This window comes from Orussus abietinus, unplaced genomic scaffold (assembly GCF_000612105.2).
Source record: "Orussus abietinus isolate OABI.00-Male unplaced genomic scaffold, Oabi_2.0 scaffold87, whole genome shotgun sequence".
Classification (NCBI taxonomy): Eukaryota; Metazoa; Arthropoda; class Insecta; order Hymenoptera; family Orussidae; genus Orussus; species Orussus abietinus.
This window is the reverse complement of record NW_019396015.1, coordinates 370,998-393,965: the sequence shown is the minus strand read 5'-3', so window position 1 is coordinate 393,965 and position 22,968 is coordinate 370,998. Positions and strand designations below refer to the sequence as shown.

Genomic DNA, 22,968 nt, shown 5'->3' with positions numbered 1-22,968 from the left:
TTATTAAGAAACTCGGTAGAGTTTCGCGCCAAATATATATATAGAAGCGCGAAACTCATTAGATATGCCGTGTGTCATACAGAGCGCGGAGCGTCAACGCGTCAAGGATAAAGAACCAATCAAAATTGTGACGGAAGTGACGCATGGAATTAACCGCAGTTTTGATTGGTTGACGTATTGCCGCGTCGAGTTCTGTGTGAACATGACGGATTCTTTGACTACCCAACTCTAGTTAACTAGAGTTTAACTTATTTACACCCGGTTGAAATCTGCTATAAACTAATTAAACGCCGCTTAAGTCAAGTTGTGGATCTGAGCCTTAGGTCTTAGGCCCGGTTTTATAACTCGAGTCAATTGAAATTTAATTTGTTTAAACTTGGTTTAAACCTAGCTGTAAACAAGTTAAACTTCGATTAAGTGAAGTTATGGAGCCGAGTCTAAAGTCTTCCCTTAAAACATTTACACATCTACCTCGCATTAGTTTTATAACTACTGATTATAACTACTAGTATTAATTATCGTATGAACTCTGTTTAAATCCAGTTTTATGGGTAAGACCGGTGTAAAACGACGTTTATACGGCGCTTAATATCAATAGTTATAAAATCGGTGTAAGGTAGCTGGTGGAAATGTACTCAATGTGTATATAACTCGCGTAATTTTGTATAGAGGGCAGCATGACATCATATTCTCTCATCCTGGCTAGCGTGCAATCTTTTGATTTGTTTCATAAGTGGTTTTGATGATAAGACTGGCATGTGAAGATCAGATGCCTGGCGGGTAATGTGAGTTCGTTTCCGTTTGATAGTGCAACTGGTCGGTGTCAAATATCTGCGACGGTTATTGTTCGTTCTTGCTGTTTTCAAGTTGCACGACCTGTTTAGACTGCCAGTATTTTCGTATTAAAAAAGCAAGGGCTCTAACGCGAAGAAAGGAACAATGCCGAAGAAACAATCGAGGAATTCGTTTTACTACTTTATGCTGGATTTTAAGGCCCGAGAGGAGAAGAAAGGACGTCAATTTCCAAATGGCTTAAAAGACGTGCAGCAAGATTCAAAATGTAGCCAGGAGTGGCAGGTATAACGCGAAAAATGCTTGATGAATTCATATCGTTAGCGAATTTCGTACCGGCATTTAGTCTGTTGAGTGCCGATTCTACTCTTCCTTTGTTTCTTTTACCTATATTTTGTTTACCTTGTTTCTATTCACTTTGACCCGGTCGCAAGAAAGTTAATACATAAACGAGTATCTTGATTAAAGCTGGATTTCACATCGTGAACAACTTAATCCTTGGTTATAATGATTTGTGTTTACCTTAATATACCCTTGGATAATCAACGTTTTAACTGATATTGGTGGAACCGACCATGAACATATTACTCTGAAATAAAAACAGGAGCTCCCGTTCGGGGGATCAGTTTTCCTTAGATTTAACAAAATTTCTAATTGTCGCTTAAGGATACTGTTTTACTCACCTTCAAATTAATTAGGAATCTAAGTTGATTACTATTATTATTATGATTCTCAGTATAGGTCCACTCGTTTGCATAGAATTAGTTGGATGAATTATAAACACAAGTATTAGTTAATTGATCGTAGCAATAAACTACTGTTATTGAAGAGAATATTTATTATTTTAAATAAAAACACCTGTTGAATTATTTTATAGTACACAATTTAAGCGGATATTATACGTTTAAATAGAAGTCATATATCCATGGAATTAATAGGTGATATCTTTGTAACTGTATCGCTATTGTGGCTCTACATATTGTTTAATATTTATATGAAATACCTGTAGTCTTTGGGACTTAAACGTAGGATGGAGTAATGTCTCTTGCATTTGATGGCTATGGCTACTTCTGGATTAGGCATGTAGTCATAGATTGTATTACGATGCAAATGGTTAGAGAAGATTGTTTACGCATCGTTAGCCCTGCCTTGAAAAAAACTAAGTGCAATGTTTACAAAATGTCAGCTTACTTGCATGCTGGTCCTTACCTAAGAGTTATAGTAATATCAGACTCAAGTATTTAATTTAATTTCGTTTCTTTGCATGTTTGTACATGATATTTCACCTTGTATACATACTTTTTAATAGTAAAAATGAACAACAGTTTAACCAATAGGAATAAACTAAATGGCAACATCTGAACTTGTCTTGTATATGTTGACATCTATGGATGAAATGAAATGATAGTGGGGGAATACCTAAATTTGTTTTAAAATTAAGACTTTAGAGTGGATTATTCAATCAGTCACGGTAGAAATCGATACAGTACATATGTATTTTACCCCCACTTTAAAGCAGGGAGATCTCCCCATTCGGTCAGCTAAGTGTTAAAATAAACTGTGAAAGAAAAGTGATAAATGATGTAAAATCGATTTTATATATATATATATATATATTGTAGAAAAGTAGTGAAATTAGTACAGGAAAAGTTAGAAAATAAAATTTATGGCATAACTTTAACCAAAAATGTAAAAGTGGTCATTTGGTAGTTTCAGTGTTAGTGACCAGTATTTGTAATTGAATCTCAGCTAGGTCTGAGCTTGAGCAGAAAAGAGTTAATTCTCAATTAATAGCTCATGTTATTCATATAAGTTAGAACTTATCTACAGATTCGTGATCGTGGTTGTTGCAGTCAATGACACCTCAAGAGAAACGTGTTTATGAAATGAGATCTAAAGATTCCAAAATTCGCGATAGAGGAAAACAGGGCAGGTTGACATGCACGGGTGAATCTTTAGATTTCGTGGAACAAGAAGCAAAGAAAGCTCAGGAATTTGAGGAAAATATGAACGATTTCATAAAGAATACCATCAGTTTGGCGGTACAACACGAGAGTACGTTATTTTTCATGTTCTAATAAAATGAGTTGAATGTTGAATTGATTTAAAAGCAAACTTTGGAGCTATGGAGATTATATGAAAAGTAACATTTCTATATCTTCGTGTATTACTTTACTATGCTTTACCAGGGCCTCAGGATTCTGCACGAGAGCTGACCAAAGTATCCAAGTAATGCAAAAATTGAAGTTAATACATTAAAATCTGTGTGAATCTTTTTGATATATACCATATATTTTTACTTATTTTATTCTATTAATTCTATTTAATATAGAAATATCAGTAATCTGTTTGACAATTCTCCCGGATCATTAGAAATGTGTACTCTTCGACTGAATTAGTAAATTTTATTTTAATGGAAATTTGACATTAATTTTTATTTTATTTCCCTTTTTAGATTTAGCTTCTACGAAATTCTATTTTATCCATGTGAACTACTTTATCCGAAGACCTATTGAAAACAATCGACATGATCATTATCCCGCGGAATTTGCGGTGGGAGAATTTTCTTTAGAAAATGGTATGGCAAATATATATCATGAAACTATTCATATGAAGGCACCGTTAGGATATACCAGAGAGGCATTAGAAACGATTCAAGAGACACATCGTATACCACTCGAGTTAGAAGGCGGTGAAAAGGATTTCTATGCGATGTACCAGAAGCTGATAGATTTCCTTAAATCTGACACGAATAACAGCAATGGGAAATTACCTCCATTGTATACAATGAAGAATAATTCTGCAGCAGTTCCTGATTTGTTGAGAAGATTGGCTCGTGCAGCCGGTGAGTAGACAAATTTTTGTCATGTGGTGTACGCATACATAGTTAAATTAGAAAACATCACAAATTTTCAATTTCGGTTTTAAGTGATATATTTGACTGGAGTTAATAGCAAGTACTAATTTTATTTACAATATTTTGCAGAAGAGGAGGATGACAAGTTTACCGTTTACTCCCTGGAAACATTATTTGCAAGTCTTCGAAATGCAGCCGGTGATCAGTGTAATATAAATATGATCCCATTGGCAGAAAGAGATTTGCGAAATGATTCCTTTTCTCATACTCTGGGCTTAGAGTGCGAGGTAAGCATTATAACAGCGATTGTGATTATAATTATTTATCTTTGAAGAAATTGTTCTTTCATTTAATTTTCTTGGGTTTAGTTCCATCAAAAGTTAGACGGGGCCAAATTTTTCTGCAGTCAGTCAATTATAAAGAGATGGGCGTTCATAATATGCGACAATTGTTGCGAAAAGTTGGGAATTGAAACTATTCCTGGAATTCACTGCCCAGTTGCCGTATCAGAATCAACTGGAAATTGTCTTGAACTGTTGAGCGACAATATGAACTCAATGACTCTTATGGAAAAAATGGGCAGTGTGCTATCAATGACAGGGGTAAGCTGTACATGATCATAGAGGATATGAACGATTATGAAACCGCTGTTATAAATGTATTAGTAAATACTTATTACTTCAGAATGTATTTTTCGCTCGTAATCAATATTTCAGAATGTACCTTTTTATTTGTATTAATTTTGACAACATTTAAATAGGTATCTGAAGAGCATCGCCGAAAGGCGTCCGAGAGAACTCATGCCGAAGAACAGAGACGTCGTGCTGATTCGAAGGATTTACATATTATAGACCACAGTAAATTGCCGAAAGAACCAATCCCGCAGCCCGTAAGTTACGTTGTTAAATAAAGTTAATATTTAAATCAGGGATTTCGTGTAAAAGTATTACATTTTTAGATTCCGGAGAGACCGCTTCGTCGTCCAAAGACAAAAGGTACATTCTAGAACATACACATGTTTTTAATAATGGATTAATGTTTTTTATATACACATTTTTTTATTTTTGTTTAATTCCACAAGAAATGAACTATTAGTGCTACTGTGGTTGTTACTATTTATTAATTAAAAAATATTTAAGAAACTGAGGTTTGGCATAATAGTTCAATTGATGTGAATGATAGTAACTCAGAAGTTATATTTCTCACCTTTTAACCGGAGTATTGAATTGTACATGTGTACTTTAATAACGAGTTATCTTGTCATGTCCGGTTAAAAGATTAATATCAATGTCGAATTTTTGTTATAATAAATTACAAACTATATGTCACATTGAATTGTAATTAACAATAGTGTACTTTGCTTCTGATTGTAGGGTATGCTTGGGCTGCAGGAGAAATGGAGCCTCCTCAGCTGAACGATGCAGACTTTCCCGCAATTGGTAATTAATGAGTACATAACTTATTTATGGGTATATACATACTTTCTTATGGGTATTTAATTTTGATACTAGCGTAATTACATAAAAGTATATTATTATATAGTAGGAATAATTGAAATTGTTTTTATTACCTCAGGTGGTAGAGGCGTTGCGTTAAAGAGAAACCTGGCCGATAGAGTTCCTGGTCGTGGACGAGGTAACAGTGATACATTTATCTATGTTTAAATTTAAGGATGAATTGCACATCACCAGAGATATAAAAGTTCTAATATAAATAATATTATAAATGTTTTAGGTGGCGGTGCTCCACACCCTAATTAAATACCTTTTGCTATTATCAGTTTTCTATTCTGGATCTCGGTTCTTTCATTTAGAGATCAAAAGACAAAAGTACTGAACATCTTATAGTTCATAACTACTTGCCCAAAAAATTTATAATAAGTTTAACCTTTTATTTACTACAAAAACGAATTGCTATTATCAAACTATAATTTTGTTGGACCAAGTGTAGGCTGTTAAATGATAATTTTGTTTTCTAAATGAAAAATGTAGGAGAATATACAGGTTTCTACCATATGTACGTTACATGTTAAATATTAAAGACGTTTTTATTGTATGTCGGAGCAGTACGATGTCAGTTTACATCTGTAGGTGCGAAAAATTATAGACAGTAAGAAGAAACTGAAATATTTTGTTATCAGCGTATTTTTTGGTAGTGGTTCATTATGCGTGAAGAGTCCATCTTATTAGTAGACTTTGATGAATTTAGGTTTACCCATTGACTAATTAAGCTATAGTTTTAAAAATATTTGCGCTATTTCAATACGCGACTTCAGGGTGTCTGCTTGTAGTGAGAATATTTCGTTTTTATTTATAACATCATTCAAAGGAATCATTCTAGTGGGGCTTCACTATAAGAGGCCAAGGAGCCATGGCACTACCATAAAGAACCTGCCATTTAAGTTTCTTTTTACTTCTGAAAATAACTATCATTACTTATTTTGTAATTTTAAAACCTAAACGATTGAATCATTCACTGAATCATTCAATGATTATTTTGAATTGTTTCGCTAGTTATTTGCACAATAAATAATTACTAGTCACTTTAGATTTATCTGAAACGCTTTTGTGATTAATAAGATATAATTGTATTGGAAATGTTTTATCGGAGAATACTTATTTTGTGACACAATAATATGAAAAGCAGATACCTTGATACAAAGTACACTTTTGTTTCATTGCACAAATTTATCCCGAAAATAAATTCTGGATGAATAATCACTAATATTTCATTGATAAATTTATCAATGGATTTATCCTGTGATAACTTCAAAGATGAATAAAAAGGATGTTAACAATTCACAAAACGGCTTGGCATTTCTTAGGAAATAGAATGTTTCAGAAGTAACTAAATTGTACGTATGTTCAACTGTTTATAATGACAATTTCACGATACGAAATGATGTGTTTATTTTCAATGTTGATAAAATTATTATGTCCCTTTTAAGTTTGTAATAGTTTAGTATGCTAAACATGTTTTGCGTACTTCTTGGTTGTTAAGCGATACTCTAAGACTTAATTAAATATTTTTCCCTTTTAATTCTAATGCTTGTAAAATAAAAGAATTTTTACATGATATGTTGATATGCTTTTGTTGCGTTCTCCAGAAGACTGAATGCAAGTATATAAACATACGAAGGAGTAAGAAGATATCATCGAGGAGAATCAAACCATGCCTTATGTTACGTCATTTTCATCGATTTCGGCGATAAAATCATGTGAAAACAAATGAAAATAAAAATAATGCAATGCAGACTTGATAGAAGATTGCATGATTAAGCTGCTGAAACTTCTGTTTACTAGTGCACTGTTTAAACAGAAGATGGCCTTCATAATAGAGACAATTGGCATCGTTACGATATCTCGACGTTATTCCTCATTTTTCCTCATTTAGAGTGATTTAAAGAGTGAATGTCCGTGAGTTTATATCATTTATCCTTGGCTTTTAGTATGACGTACTCAGTCAGTGATACCGTCGACATTTTGTTCATCCTAAGTGAGTGTCGACGAGTGTATCAGGTTGCTGTACGACTTTATTAATAGTGTTATTCAAATTGACGAAATCATCCTTTCACTGCAGTAATTCGTAACATTGAAAAAAATTATCGCCGGGGAAAAATTGGACAAGAACAGCCGTAGTAAGGTGTCAATCCTAACGATTGAGCTAAGAAGGCAGCAAATTTTAAGAATCTGAATAATCTGAAGAACCCGTTCCATGTCGGTGTTAATATCTTAGAATCACCTTCGTGTTTTAATGTGTTTAAATTCATGTCATTTTGTTAGAATATAAGTAAGACATCTGTCAAACCTGAATTTATTTTACTTAAGGTGAAGTGAAACGCATCGGGGAACTTGATCGACGTCGATAAGAATTTTTCTAAATGCCTACGTTGCCGATGTTGGTTTTTATATTGACAGCTGGGTCGAATTATATTGGGTATTGTACCAAATGAAATACTCCACCTGTCGTTTTCGTACAATAATTATAAAGAAATCGAAGTAAAACTCCAGAAATTCTCTGGATTCGTGCTCTCTGGGGCCTTAATTGACTGCAGAGGAACCCCCTGCGCCATCTGTGATTTCCAGGTCAATTAAATTTTCACTTCGAGACCTCGTATTACCATCCTTTTAGCATAGAAGCGCATACAACACTTTTTTTGCCTTTAACCCGTTTAAATGCGAGTTTATCGATTACCAGAGTGTTCTAAATTGTCGTAAAATTGTCCTGACCCTTTCGATTCTCATATCAGAGCCTTCGATAATTGTACATTGATCGAAATATGAGAGCTCGACGCTATTTTGGTTCTGGTCTGGGCTGAGTTAAAAAGTTTTGTTCGAAAATCCAAATTTTGAATGTGTCAGGACAATTCTTAAGTAATCGCAAATCGTGTGTCAAAGTTTCGGACGGTTCGATGCAACACCCTTAAAGACAAGTGTCTTATTCGAATCGACTAATTTGAGGGGGGTTCCGCTTCACCTCAATGTACCTTAGGATCTTTTTCCCAATGGTTAGAAGTAATTTTTAAATAGTATTAAATACCTGCGTCAACTACTATAAGCTTTGTTTATACAAAGTTACGCAAGCATGTATGTACAGTCATTAAGTGGGTACTGCGAGGTGGTCTATTTTAGTTGAGAACTCGTGGAGTTCTTTCACAGCTTCCTCGATTCTCTTCGCATACTCCATATCGCTTTTCATGATTTCCAAAACCGTGGACCGCCTGTCGTTGTATACGAAATTCGCATAGGATTCTGGATCACCGAAAATTTTCGTTGCAATTTTTCTATCCATTAACACGGTGGGATAAAATATAACGGCTGATACCACAGCTCCTAGACGTTGCTCTTCCATTGCTGTTACGATCTCCGACCACGTTGGTACCTCCACCGATGCGTTGTTAGCTTTCATGGTTTCGACCAAGGTCGAGTAATAATGTCGCAGCATAGGTACTTCCTGAGCTTTCCGAAAATCTCTATTCGTGGTCAAGTACATGAAACAAATGACGTCTTGTACGGGCGGACTGTAGCGAATCAGTTGGAAGTCGACAATCCGACATTTAGGTGGAGAGCTTTTATCGAACACGAGATTGCTGCTCCAAATGTCTGCGTGACAAATTACGTTCTTTTTCGTAGGAGAAGGCTCGACGGTACGGAAAACTTCCTCGCAAGCTCTTGGTATCTCTGCTGGATCTAGACCCAACTTTTTGGCGATAGTCACTGCGAGGTCCACTCCGGCCTTAAACCATTGGTAAATCTTTCCTGTTCTTAGGAAAGATCCCTCCTCGAAAGCCCTAGAATTAAGGATAGAAATGTATTATTTCTAAATATTAAGCCTATGTTATGGCGATTCCGTCCGAGGGGTTATTCACTCGGGTAATCCTCGATTTTAAGGTGAAGTGAAACACGTTGAGGAACTTGATCGACGTCGATAAAGAGGATTTTTCTAAATGTCTACGTTGCCGACGTTGGCTTTTATATTGACAGCTGTGTCGAATATATTGGGTATTGTACCAAATGGCATACTCCACCTGTCGTTTTCGTACATTAATTATAAAGAAATCGAAGTAAAACTCCAGAAATCCTCTGAATTCCTGCTTTCTGGGGCCCTAATTGACTGCAGAGGGACCCCCTGCGCCATCTGTGATTTCCAGGTCAATTAAATTTTCACTCCGAGACCTCGTATTACCATCGTTTTAGCATAGAAGCGCATACAACACTTTTTTTGTCTTTATGCCGTTCAAATGCGAGTTTCTCGATTACCAAAGTGTTCTAAATTGTCGTAAAATTGTCCTGACCCTTTTATATCTCATATCAGAGCTTTCGATAATTGTATATTGATCGAAATATGAGAGCGCGACGCCATTTAGGTTCTGGTCTGGGCTCAGTTAAACAATTTAAAAAAAAAATCCAAATTTTGAATGTGTCAGGGCAATTCTTAGATGATCAGGAGTGACGTGTCAAAGTTTCGGACAGTTTGGTTTAATACCCTTAAGAAAAAGTGTTGTATTCGAATCGACTGATTTGAAGGGTGTTGCACTTCACCTTAACCCTCTGACTACTAAAGGCGCCTAAAGGTGTCCGACGTTTGGTCCAATATTGCCAGCACGCGTCAATGAATTTCGCCCATATGTCGAAAGGGCTCCGTATTCAAAGGGTGAAATGAACGTCACTACCTCGGGTACATATCCATCAGCTTCTTTTGGAGACGATGTTCCGTCAGAAGAGAACTCGCATGAAACCTTGCCATGCACGATAGGGCAGATTTGACGAGTTCCTCGTCGAAGAGACCAGAACGATTGGTGAAGCCTCGGGTCCTGAGGTCGTCAAGGACCAACGTATCCTCTTCTGTTGCGTAGCAAGTGGCACACCAAGGCTCGCCATCATACCCCTCCATCATGAGAGGCACCAGTTTATCGAAAAAAATCACTTCTTTCGAAAAAGCATTCCTCTCCTCTATGACGTAGACTTGGGCGACATTGTGGTACGGAATGGTCTTGACGAAAAATTCCTGCGTGTCCTTGCGGGACGAGTCCTTGTCCAGGGTGATCACCCGAACGTGCAGATGCAAGCCTAAATATCCAACTTTTTCCGCAGAAAATTGTTGGATCTTGACGGTCACGATTTTTCGATTGGACTTTTCAAGGGCGCGGCGCACCAAGCGATCTATTTTTCTTGAAGTCACTCCTTGTTCTTCTAAATCGGGCTTCAAAGTCATGATTTTTAACGGATCGTCGAATACTCGATTAGAATAAGGGAGGTTCGTTCGACGGAACGACACCGAGAAATTTAAACTGGAAATAACCTCTGCCTTCGATTTGCAGAACTCTTATATATCTGTCGAAACAACGGGTGCGTCTTAATCCTGGGATGTTGCTTATATTTACTGTTTTAATTCGTAAAAACACTGTCTTGACAGGTGATGGCTATCGCAAGGAGGCTGTTGGCTCTTTTTCTTACTCGTGTGTCTACCTGAACGTGATTTCAGGAAATTTTCCAATACATATTGCCCCTGATGATCAGTTTAGGGCTTTAAATTCCGTATTGCTCTGAAGAATATTTGTAGCACTTTTTGTTCATTGTAAGTAATCTCTTTTTTAATATTTCACAGAGAATATTAATTGATTAGATACATCATGGCGTAATTCATCTCAAGTACTCTTTTTTCCAGATGGATGGAAATTAAATCCGATCGACTTTTATTTCTCGGTTTAGTTAGTCGTAGTGTCATATTTATAACAAAATTTACGTAATGTGCAAATGTTATTTTACAGAGATGGTGTGTCTCAGAATTCTTATTTAATAAATATATAATTCTCTTCATTCGGGTGACTATTTTCCGAGTTATTTAAAATTCAAGCTGGATTTAAGCGGGCCATTGCCGGCCCCGGATAACACCATTTTATCTATAAATATTCTTTAAATCTTTCGATATACTCTGGATATTTTAAATACTTAATGATTATTCTATGTAACTATACTTCAGTATACATTTGTATTCGCAAGTGTTCAAAATATCGAAACATTTTTAACAATGTATCTTCAAGACCGACAAAACTTTTACGATGTCATCGTAAGCTCTTATTGCTTTTGTAGTACTGAATAATAATACTTCAGCGTCATCGTTCACACCTCCATCATCTCATTTCAGTGGTTAAATGCAAAACATAGAAATGTCTTTTAACAATAAAATGTTCCTGTCGTACTGAACAATAATACTTCATCGTCATCGTTCTCACTTCAATCATTTCATCTCAATGGCCAAATGCATGACAAAGAAATGTTTTTTTAATAATAAAATTATGCAGTAATTACGAAAGTGATCTGTCATTTTTTTGTTTATTAAAAATTCACTTTACATTCTTGTAATTTCAATGTATGCAACACAAAATATGGGATAAATTCATTTTCTTTTAGATTTTTGAGGTAAACCACTCTCATAATTACGGACACAAATGTATGTTTCAAGCAAGAGAGCAAAGCGGGTCAGCTGAAATTGTATTACGGAAGCTGCAAGGAATCTTGCCAGAGTATACAGGACGAAGTTTAAGGACTTCTCGACGAAGACATCAGACCCAGGGGCAAAGCCCAGTTTCTTGAGGTCCCGCACCACCAGGAAGTTATCCTGGAGTAAGCAGAAGTTAGAAGAGAAGTCCTTGTTTCGGTATTTCTTTTTTAACAGGGGTAATGATTTCCTAAAAACATCGTTTGTCGGTAGCTGGAGAATGAACCTTATCGGTTTTAATTTATCATAATTGAATTACGTTTTCTTTAATGAAAGACAGTGATACTTATAATCAATTGTACGCACAGTAGAAATACTTTATACACAGTCCAATCCCTAAGGGACGCACACCGCTAGATCCTGTTTATTTAGTTGTACAATTAAAATGCGATTTATACAATGTATTTTCCTAAAGACTACGGCTTGTATGTATATCTCACATTTTGTGATAAGGTGAATTGAAACACGTTGAGGAACTTGATTGACGTCGATAAAGAAGATTTTTCTAAATGCCTACGTTGCCGACGTTCGTTTTTATATCGACAGCTATACCGAATCAGATTGGGTATTGTACCAAATGGCATACTCCGCCTGTCGTTTTTGTACAGTAATTGTAAAGAAATCGAAGTAAAACTCCAGAAATCCTCTGGATTCATGCTTTCTGGGGCCCTGTTGACTATAGAGGGACCCCCTGCGCTATCTGTGATTTCCAGGTCAATTAAATTTTCACTCCGAGACCTCGTATTACCATTGTTTTAGCATACAACACTTTTTTTGCCTTTATCCCGTTCAAATGCGAGTTTATCGATTACCAGAATGTTCTAAATTGTCGTAAAATTGTCCTGACCTTTTCGATTCTCACATCAGAGCCTTCGATAATTGTATATTGATCGAAATATAAGAGCTCGACGCCATTTTGGTTCTGGTCTGGGCTGAGTTAAAAGATTATTGTAAAAAATTCAAATTTTGAATGTGTCAGGACAATTCTTAGATGATCAAGAGTAATGTGTCAAAGTTTCGAACAGTTTGGTCTAATACCCTTAAAAAACAGTGTTGTATTCGAATCGACTGATTTGAAGGGGGTTTCACTTCACCTTAAGTGATAACTTTTAGCCATTTAATGACTTCGGACGAAAGACGTCATTTAACGCTAAAAGTCACGAACGAGTACGGATCAAAGTCTTCACGTTGGTATTGGCAAGTGTTCGATTCTCATTGATAACTCGTGCAGCTCTTTAACCGCTTCTTCGACTCTCCGTTTATATTCCGAATCCCTCTTCATGTTTTCAAACACCACCGGCCACCTATCTCGGAAGACGAAGGTTTCATAATTTTCGGGATCATCGAACACCTCGTGGCAGAGTTCTGCATCCATCAAGACATTTGGCAGAAACTGAACGGCAGACACTGTGGCGATCAAGCGTTGTTCCTCCATCGATGTTGCGATCTCGGACCAAGTTGGTACCTCCATCGATGTATTATGTGCTCTTATCGCTTCCTCTAAGACCGAATAATAATACCTCAGCATCATCGTTCCTCGAGTTTTCCGAAAATCTCTGCTGGTGGTCAAGTGCAGGAGATAAGCCACGTCTTGGGCAGGAGGGCAGTACCGGATCAGCTGGAAGTCCACCAGCAGACACCTCGGTGGTGAGGTCTCATCAAACAGGAGATTACTGCTCCACAGGTCTCCGTGACAAATGACGTTCCTTTTGCAGGAGGAGGGCAAAACGGAGTGAAACACTTTCTCGCAAACCTGAGGGATCCTGGAGGCGTCCAGGCCGAGATTCTCCGCGATGACCACGGCAAGCTCCACCCCGGTGATAAAACATTGGAAAAGCTTTCCGCTGTTGCTGAAGGAGGCCTCCTGGAAAGCTTCTGGGCAGATCTCCAGCAAGCCCTTCTGCAGACGATGTTCCGTTAAAAGGGAAGCTGCATGGAATCTGGCCAGACAGGACAGAGCGGACTTCAGTGACTCCTCGCTGAAGAGACCGGATCGAGGAGAAAAGCCCAATTTCCTGAGGTCTTGCAACACCAGGAAGCCATCCTCGACCAAGTAGGAGTTAGGACAAAACTCCTCGCCCTGGTATCCCTCTTTTAAAAGGGGTAATAGCTTCTCGAAGAACAGCGCTTCTTTTAGGAAGACTCGACGCTCGCGAATGTAGCTCACCTGAGTGTCGACCTCGTAGGGCAGACTTTTGACGAAGAAGTCAAGATTTTCCAGCTCTTTTCTTCGGGGTGAGTTCAGTTTGATCACGGACACTTGGAGGTGATTATGGGCACCCAGAAAACCGAGCTTCTCCGAAGAATATGGCTTTATCTCGTAGGATACGATTTTTGTGTTGGGGGTCCCAAGGACCCGTTCCACCAGCAGTTGGACGTCCTTCGATGTGAGTTTCCGAGGAGATTTGGAGTCTTCTGCTGGCGTCAAGGGATCGGTCTTATCCTGGTAAGCAGCCAATTGGTGGCGTATCTTAAATTCTGCGAAACTTTCAAAATTGTCCTGGTTACGCGATCTGGCATAATTTGATGATGGTTCCATGTTGCAGGTTGCAGGAGTCCATTGTTTCCGCAGGTTCCGATGGTTTGATGATCCGGCAAGACGACGCTTGTCATTTTGGAGTGGAAGTAGTTGAATTCGTCGATGGGTCCTCTCCTTTTATGCTTATCGTGACAGGGAGGAGGCATAGTTTTTCGAACTTAATCAATATTTATGGCCTTAATTTTTTATACCGCCACCGAGATCCGGCGCTATCTTTGACTGTTACATTTTTTTTCGGGGGCTCTTCGGATATATTTATGGTTGTCGAAATGATGTATATCTTAATCTATCTGTAGTTCATCTTACTCGCTGCTTTGCCGATATTTATAGCCCTAATTTTTAAGCGACTTAATACTCTCGAGTGTAAGTTTCATCCGTTTCTTTGATAATTCGTTCGGACGCTATTTCTACACGTACCGATTTACATTCGAACAGAGAATTGTTTCCGTTGAATTTTTATTGTTTGTATTTTTAATGTATCGTTCTATTCCAAAGTTAGTGGCATTTTAACTTACGTAGTATAATTTCAATGCCACATGTAATCAAAACGTGGAAATTTGGTACAGTAGCGCGTAACTCATCGCAAATTTACTTCAGTTCTCTTTATCAATAGAGTTATCTGAATCTTCTGGATGTTTCGTCGATGTACTTAGTGACATACGTCGTATGATGTATGCACACATCAAGAATAAAACGTTTCTGTCAAACCGAGGCTTGTGACGACATGTTTGCATTTGCGATCTGCCGAGATGAGTGCAATAAACCATACCTACATTTAATTAGGTCGCGGTTTATGTTGAATGCTCGGATTTTATTTAAAAATTTGAAGAGTCAACTATTTCAAGTATATTTGAAATTTGATTTAGTTTTACATGGCAGACATTTTTTTCCAGTCTTGTCTATCAGACTTCACCAATATTGAAAGTATGAAAATAATCGACTTCAGGTAGCAAAATATTGTTTTATTTTTCCGGCCATTGTTGTTTCGCTGTATATTTGGAAAGAAAGCTTTTACCGCGATACGTGCTTTTACGTATTTTGCCGACTTTTGCGGGGAAATGCTGAATTGTTTTGCTTTTTTCTGGCAGAGTGCCGATACCCGTAGTCGTCGATTACTGGAACACTTCATCGAGTACTTTTATGGACGAGAAGAGTAAAGAATGGAGGAAACGTTACATTTCCATCTCCAATCGTGTTCGCATCCTGAAATGTGAGTAGAAGTCGCAATAATAGGATATTTCCAAAAGAAAGTAAACACCGCTTTTTTCGATATAAGTATCCGAGATGACGAATGACATCGATATTTAAAGTACCGCAATAGCCAACTTTCTTTTTCCATTCGCTGCATTGTTGTAAATTATTAATTTGTATTATCGCAAAATATTACATTGTACTAATGCATGCAGTCCAGCACTGGTAAAAATATCAGTTCGCGGTATAATATATTTCGAGTCGACATTTTTCTGAGATACAATATTTGGAAATTTTGTACAGAATTATGATAGGGATTTTGGTGGTACTAAATTTCGAAATCTTTTGTATACAAATGTTCAATTGGATGTGTGACAATTCTAGGCAATGCTGTACAAAGGTACATATTCGAATATACGACCGTCATAAGATACGTTAACAAAAACTCGAGTACTTTATATACCGATATACGATCACATAAATATACACAATTGTGGGTATTTTGATGAAAAAGCATTGTACATTTATTAACATTTGTACCGATTTCTTTTCTCATCTTTCTGTTTTCTCCAAAAGTTTGAATATTTATATACGTCTTACGGCTTCATCGAGAATGTGAAAGAAGCAATTTTGTTTTTGTTAACGCTTTCATTGTAAAGTTCCATCCTTTAAGGTGAAGTGAAAGAAGTTGAGGAACTTGATCGACCTCGATAAAGAAGATTTTTCTAAATACTTACGTTGCCGACGTTCGTTTTTATATTGACAGCCATGTCGAATTATATTGAGTATTGCACTAAATGGCATACTCCACCTGTCGTTTTCGTACATTAATTATAAAGAAATCGAAGTAAAACTCCAGAAATCCTCTGAATTCCTGCTTTCTGGGGCCCTATTGACTGCAGAGGGACCCCCTGCGCCATCTGTGATTTCCAGGTCAATTAAATTTTCACTCCGAGACCTCGTATTCCCATCGTATTAGCATAGAACCGCATATAACACTTTTTTTGTCTTTATCCCGTTCAAATGCGAGTTTCTCGATTACCAGAGTGTTCTAAATTGTCGTAAAATTGTCCTGACCCTTTTGTATCTCATATCAGAGCCTTCGATAATTGTATATTGATCGAAATATGAGAGCGCGACGCCATTTTGATTCTGGTCTGGGCTGAGTTAAAAAAATTTTTTTAAAAATCCAAATTTTGAACGTGTCAGGACAATTTTTAGATGATCAGGGGTGATGTGTCAAAGTTTCGGACAGTTTGGTCCAATACCCTTAAAAAAAAAAGTTGTATTCGAATCGATTGAAGGGGGTTTCACTTCACCTTAAGGCGCGTACACATCTGAACGACAACGTGGACTAGGCAAGGCGAGGCGGAACGAATGCCTCGTACGGGTTCGTGTTCTCATCTGTACCTGGACTTTTGGTTGATAATGAAATCATCCGAGGCACCAATCAAGGCATTTTTGTAGATGTCATTTGTACTGCCTCGGATCATATGGCGAACCAACCCGAGGCAATTTGTTCGATTGCTCGTCCACATATGTATCCTCGTTCTGCCTCGTTTTGCCCCGTACGCTTTCGCGTTCAGATGTGCATACGCCTTTATAGTTTGCAGCGAACTATCTCTATTGTGTGTCTTGCAGATATGAAATTAAAAATAGTAGGAAGAAAGAAGGGAAAACAGCAAAACATAGAATTGACCATCCATTTCTAGGACACCTAAAGCGGGAAATTATAAAGGACGTTTTGCCTCGTACACGTTCGCGTTCAAATGTGCATACGCCTTTATAGTTTGCAGCGAACTATCTTTATTGTGTGTCTTGCAGATATGAAATTAAAAATAGTAGGAAGAAAGAAGGGAAAACAGCAAAACATAGAATCGACCATCCATTTCTAGGACACCTAAAGCAGGAAATAATTCCGTTTTTGTCGCTTTCGAGAAGCCAATTATCATTTGCTCTGAAAAGGGTCGAAGGGTCGTAGGGTTTCATCGAGAATGTGAGAGGAGTAATGTTTCGCCCTCGTCGAGGGGGTTTCTTATGTCTCGCAATTTATACCGTATTCAAGTCGACCTCTCTCTCTCTCTCTCTCTCTCTCTCTCTCTCTCTCTCTCTCTCTCTNTATCAATAACTCTTTTAAGTTCAGTCTAATAATCATTTCATCATTTATGCACCTTCGCAATCTCGACAGACATACCCTCAACAACTATAAAATTCGAATCACAAATTAATTTTCCCTGCAAGACGCTCAGTTTTCCAAAAGAAAGGAAACGACGGTAGAAATTTGATCACTGTACCTTGATTTATCAAGTATAGAGAAATTTCAGCAACAATTAAAAAAACGGCTAACAAAGACCCGAGGAACGCAGTTTTGGGGCTCACGGGTCAGCGTTCCCAGGTCTTCATCTTTTAACCATATAATTATAAATAATTAACTCAACGAGTGTAATCGCGCGTACAAACGTACACTCAGACGTTGCCTTATATGCTTTCGTAAAACAATTTGCGCGATTCGAGACGTTCTTCCGGTTCGGTACAGATGCAAAAGGGAGTTACGAGCGACATTCAAGGAAATGGTCTTAACGATGATGACACTTTCTCAGAAAATAACTGTCTTGTTCTATTTAAAGTGGAAATGTTTTGTTAATTTTTAACCGCTTTGTAGGGTCTTATTAATCTATATTTTCTGGTTCTAATAATTGAGGAGGTTCTCCTGTTTGATATGGATACGATCAATTAAAAATGGCGGAAATGTAGACAGGTTGCAAATAGAGAAACCCCGCACATTTTCACCTTTTCATCAACAGGGTGGGAGAAAAATATTTATTGAATAATTTTATATCATTCCTTTGATTCTTAAAGTTTTCTCTGGGTTGGAAGAGCGCCAAAATTATAAATGTAATATCAAGGCAGAGTTTAAATGATATCGGACAAGTTCTGTCTAATGGGGGTGATTGAGGGAATATTTCCATTGAATTAGTAAAAATGCAAGGGATTAAATTTTCAGAAGTGAAGATTAATTTTTTAATACCTATACCATTTTAAATGGTATACCATTAATTTGGTGATTAAACTGAGATTCCAGGTTTTACATTTATAAAGGCTTGATTCGCAAAGCTGCTTAACGATAATAAATCACCCCGAATTAAAACGGATTATACCCTTCGAGTGTAATTGCTCAATGTGACAGTTTTACAAATTTGTACATCCATCCCGGGAATTTATACATAAGGGATAAAATTTATTTTCGACTGGAAGTCGACAATTTTTTAGGAGGTCGACGTGGTTTTTACTTAAAAGAAATGCACATTCAAATGTCTAGTAACCAATTTCAAAATCTTCTCCGTACCAATTCCGAAGTGAGTTAAACAGGGTTTTACATATAGAAATTTATTAAAAAACAAACATTTATAAATTTCGAATTCTATTTTTATATGTCGCGAGAAAAGCCGCGACGGGAGTGTTAGTATATTGCATAGTTTCAGTAATTCAACATGGTTTCCCAAGTCGATATTCAAATGTGTAAAATGAGATTAAAGGACTTACTTGCCAAAGCTGTTTAATGATGACGGAACACCTTTAGGGAGGATGGATTATCCCGCCAAGTGTAAATGTTAAATGTGGAAGCTGTATAATTTGAATATGTATGAACTTACATAGAGAGCGCCTAAAGATGAAATACTCGTGCCTCATTTCTGGCGTTAAAAGACGTCTTTTATCTGTGATTTTTAAGAGAGCTAATACCTGTTGACCAAGCGAAAATATCCATTTTTCTGATAGGTACAGGAAAAAAATGAAACACAACATGTAAATATATCTTAAGCACTTTATTAACCATGCTTTTAGGTACATAATATCATTTTGCAAAAGAAAATACTGTTTTGATAATTTAAAGGCACTTTCTAAATAGTCTAAAAATTTGGTTCCGCATACTCAATATTTTGCACACATTTTAATAGAATCTGTGGTTATAGACATGACTACTGACAGTTATGTAGAAGCAAAATCACTAAAAATTTTAGTTATCCATTCATATTTTTTTTTGCAAATTTTTCCATATTTTGATAAAACGACCATTAAAGATCATTAAATGCTATCGGGAATGAATGAAAATGGCAATTTCTAAGCATGCACTCATCGTGATCATTCTTCTAAAAGCGGAATATTCTAGAGTGATTCGTCTGCCTGAAAACTTATGACAAACGAGAATATACAGAAAATGTAGAATAAAAATGAATGTACATAATTCAAACGATTTTTTCATGTAAAATGATAAAGAATTATATGAATGTGTATCTAAAAGTACAGGTAATAACTCGCTTAAACACTATTTAAATGTTGTAGTTCGTTTATTTCCTGCACTTGTTCGAAAAATGAGTATGACGGAGGTCCCCTTAAATTGTTAAAAAACGTCTTTTAGTACTAAAAGTGAGATATGGGCGTGAATTGAAGATTTCCGAAAATCATGAACATTTTTTGATTCGATATGAACAAGTACAGGTGCACGCATAAAGAAGGAAATGACAAGGTGTACTTGGTAAGCAGCTTAATAACTTTATTCGTATTAAGTTTTGCGGGTTTAATTACAAAAAGTCGTGTGTCATAGTCAGTGAACAAAGTTAGAATCTTTAGTTAGTAATTAACTTTAATTATAATCCATCGAGCTCCTGGAAGCTTTCCATCCGACAAATGTATAATTATATATGATTTCTATACAAGTTTATGTCACATTTATTTAATAACGCAGCATTCTTGATTAATGTTTCAATACACTCGCTCGTTTTACATCGAAGTCCTCACACGATTCATAAGCGTCTAATCGGTACAAAAGTACTCTAGAATTGAGAAAGAATGGTTAATAAGTTATCGAACTTATCGAAGCTCAGACAAAATATCTGATCTACAAGAAATTGATCATTTCGTAGTAGATCGCAAACAACGGTTAACGGCAGTTTAAACTATCTACAATAATGTACTAACTCCTTAATTCTCTTTTTAATACTTGAAAAGTCAAAATCATAAGTACATTCATTAAAGATAAAATCATGAAATTTGTCAATCGCTTTTGGAAAGTCTTAGAACGATCAATTTCTCATTTAAAGGACTGCACATCAGAAGATGGCTAATTTTAAATTCACACAGTTGTGTAGAATCCATAATTTAGAAATACACAGCAAGAGGCAGCACTCTTTCTTGAGGTAAAATACAAAATGTAAACTAAAGTAAATCACTCTGGTAGAAAATATTCTCCAACAAATGTTTAGACTGTATATCATATTATCAATAACTCTTTTAAGTTCAGTCTAATAATCATTTCATCATTTATGCACCTTCGCAATCTCGACAGACATACCCTCAACAACTATAAAATTCGAATCACAAATTAATTTTCCCTGCAAGACGCTCAGTTTTCCAAAAGAAAGGAAACGACGGTAGAAATTTGATCACTGTACCTTGATTTATCAAGTATAGAGAAATTTCAGCAACAATTAAAAAAACGGCTAACAAAGACCCGAGGAACGCAGTTTTGGGGCTCACGGGTCAGCGTTCCCAGGTCTTCATCTTTTAACCATATAATTATAAATAATTAACTCAACGAGTGTAATCGCGCGTACAAACGTACACTCATCGCGCTTAATTACTCCATATGTACATGTTACAGTGAAACACCGAAATCGGAAGAATGTCGACTTTCACCGGTGAATGTCAACATTCACATAGTCGCTTCGTGTATGTCCGAAATATTTGCTAAATACCCTTATTTCTGACTTACACCGGTAAATGTTGACATTCACCGGTGTGTGATTGTCGACACACACTGGAGAGGGTCCGAATGTACAACAATGTAATGAAATATTCGATCTTTCACCGACGTATTTGGTATCTGTTGACATTCACCGGTGAAAGTCGACATTCTCCAATTTCGGTCATTCACGGTAACATACAAATTTCAACAGCGAATGAAAACAAATTCATAGTAGAAGGCCTACAAAGCGCAAGTTCAGGGATTCGTATATAGGACGGCGTTCCCTGCTCGTCTATATAACTAATACAATTAATTAATGTAAACGCACTCCTTCGCGTACACGTACACACCGCGTACTTGAGTTGCGTTTACGCAGACTGTAAAGGCTTAATCTACGCGCAGAAATTAAAACTAGCGAAAATGAGTGATTACAGAAGACCTAAGGAACGCAATTTCGGGGCTCGTGGGACGGCGGTCCCTGGTCTTCTCCATAATTAATGCAATGACTATAAACATTTCTTGGGTGTGTACGTGACGCACAGACGCCATTACGAGTACGCATAATTGGATGAGTATCAATTTTCTTTTTTCCTTCCTATTTTATGTTTCTCTCAGCCATTGTCCTTCATCATACGCCTAGATATAACTTCGCGTTAACGCATGCGTTTAGTTACGATTATTCATTATCTTTATCGGACCAGCCGTGTACATGTTAATAATTAGGCTGAACGCACACTTAATTAGGCGCATTGTTGCACCTACGAATCCTCGGCCTTAACAATATCGAATTACGCGTCGTAGGTATATCGTGTGCACTATTAGTTGGTATTACGTATGTATATATAACATATATAAATCTATACGTACATGTATTATTTTTATCCATAGTAACACATCGTTCCATTCGCGCGAATTAATTTGATTACAAGTAAGTATGTACATTAGAGCTCTGATATTCTGATATCAGGAATTTGGGAAATCATTGAGGTACGCAGGGTTCTCTTTTGAGGAAATTCGGTATAACATAAAAGTTGTACAAAATTACTTAATCATCATTTTGATGCATTACTCATTTTCTTTTTTCGACCTATGTGCTCCGATATTGAGTTTCTTACATGCTCGGATATTCGTAAAATTTGTTCAGTGGATACTTGGTTAATTTTATTTTTGCCCGAAATTAAGAGGATTAACGTAAGTGTATCCTACAAACACAAAACAGTCCGTTTGATTTAACTCGTGTAATTATCATATAATATGAATGGTAACCATAGGAGTAAAGCTACAATTCATGCGACAATTACATATGTTCCCTTTTGAACGGCATCGATGGTCATGTTCATTTTACGTACTCACTAAAAAAGCCTGAATTTCATCGCTCTTTAATTACAATAGTTTTTATATGCTCTAGTTGTGTCGGTTGATGTACACAAAACTTTGCACGCGTGATTTGTAGCTGCAAGAGATTTAGATACCCTATGATTTTCCTAAGAGTTAATAATACTTAATGCGGATCATTTTTATCCTTTGCATATTTCTACCGATGGCCTAAAGTACTTGGTAAATGTGGCTACGAATTATCCGGTCGTTTCTTAAAAACCTTCGACTTTACGTGATCTTCTAATTTACAGGAAATAACCCTTTCCGCCATAATGGCCTCCGTAAGAGTTTACCTCAGTATACATTTAGAGTTTTCAAAAATGTCTTATTCAATTCTGATAAATAACAGATAACCAGATTAAATGATATTTTCTATTCGGAAATTCACGGAAAAAGGAAAAGACAAATTGGTTATAAAAATTCCAATTACTAGATTAAATTAAATCTATCGAATTTACTCAAATCGAA

General features: G+C 36.6%; 3 protein-coding genes across 3 annotated transcripts; 1 reads left to right on the top strand and 2 right to left on the bottom strand.

Annotated features, from left to right (window-relative positions):
* Nucleotides 1-767: 767 nt before the first annotated feature.
* Nucleotides 768-6,724, top strand: LOC105703804 (protein maelstrom homolog). The gene is made up of 10 exons (XM_012432488.1): nucleotides 768-1,077; nucleotides 2,646-2,847; nucleotides 3,248-3,637; nucleotides 3,779-3,936; nucleotides 4,018-4,251; nucleotides 4,410-4,538; nucleotides 4,608-4,644; nucleotides 5,023-5,088; nucleotides 5,225-5,284; nucleotides 5,384-6,724. Exons 1-10 carry the CDS (start codon nucleotides 940-942, stop codon nucleotides 5,407-5,409), a joined length of 1,440 nt encoding a protein of 479 aa, XP_012287911.1. The 5' UTR covers nucleotides 768-939; the 3' UTR covers nucleotides 5,410-6,724.
* A 1,261-nt stretch (nucleotides 6,725-7,985) lies between these two features.
* LOC105703810 lies at nucleotides 7,986-12,214 on the bottom strand. The gene is made up of 2 exons (XM_012432499.2): nucleotides 9,822-12,214; nucleotides 7,986-8,939 (listed from the first exon to the last, which is right to left on the bottom strand). Exons 1-2 carry the CDS (start codon nucleotides 10,361-10,363, stop codon nucleotides 8,249-8,251), a joined length of 1,233 nt encoding a protein of 410 aa, XP_012287922.1. The 5' UTR covers nucleotides 10,364-12,214; the 3' UTR covers nucleotides 7,986-8,248.
* A 429-nt stretch (nucleotides 12,215-12,643) lies between these two features.
* On the bottom strand, nucleotides 12,644-15,368 carry LOC105703807. Its single transcript, XM_012432495.2, has one exon. The coding sequence runs from the start codon at nucleotides 14,187-14,189 to the stop codon at nucleotides 12,834-12,836; it is 1,356 nt and encodes a 451-aa protein (XP_012287918.1). The 5' UTR covers nucleotides 14,190-15,368; the 3' UTR covers nucleotides 12,644-12,833.
* Nucleotides 15,369-22,968: the final 7,600 nt, after the last annotated feature.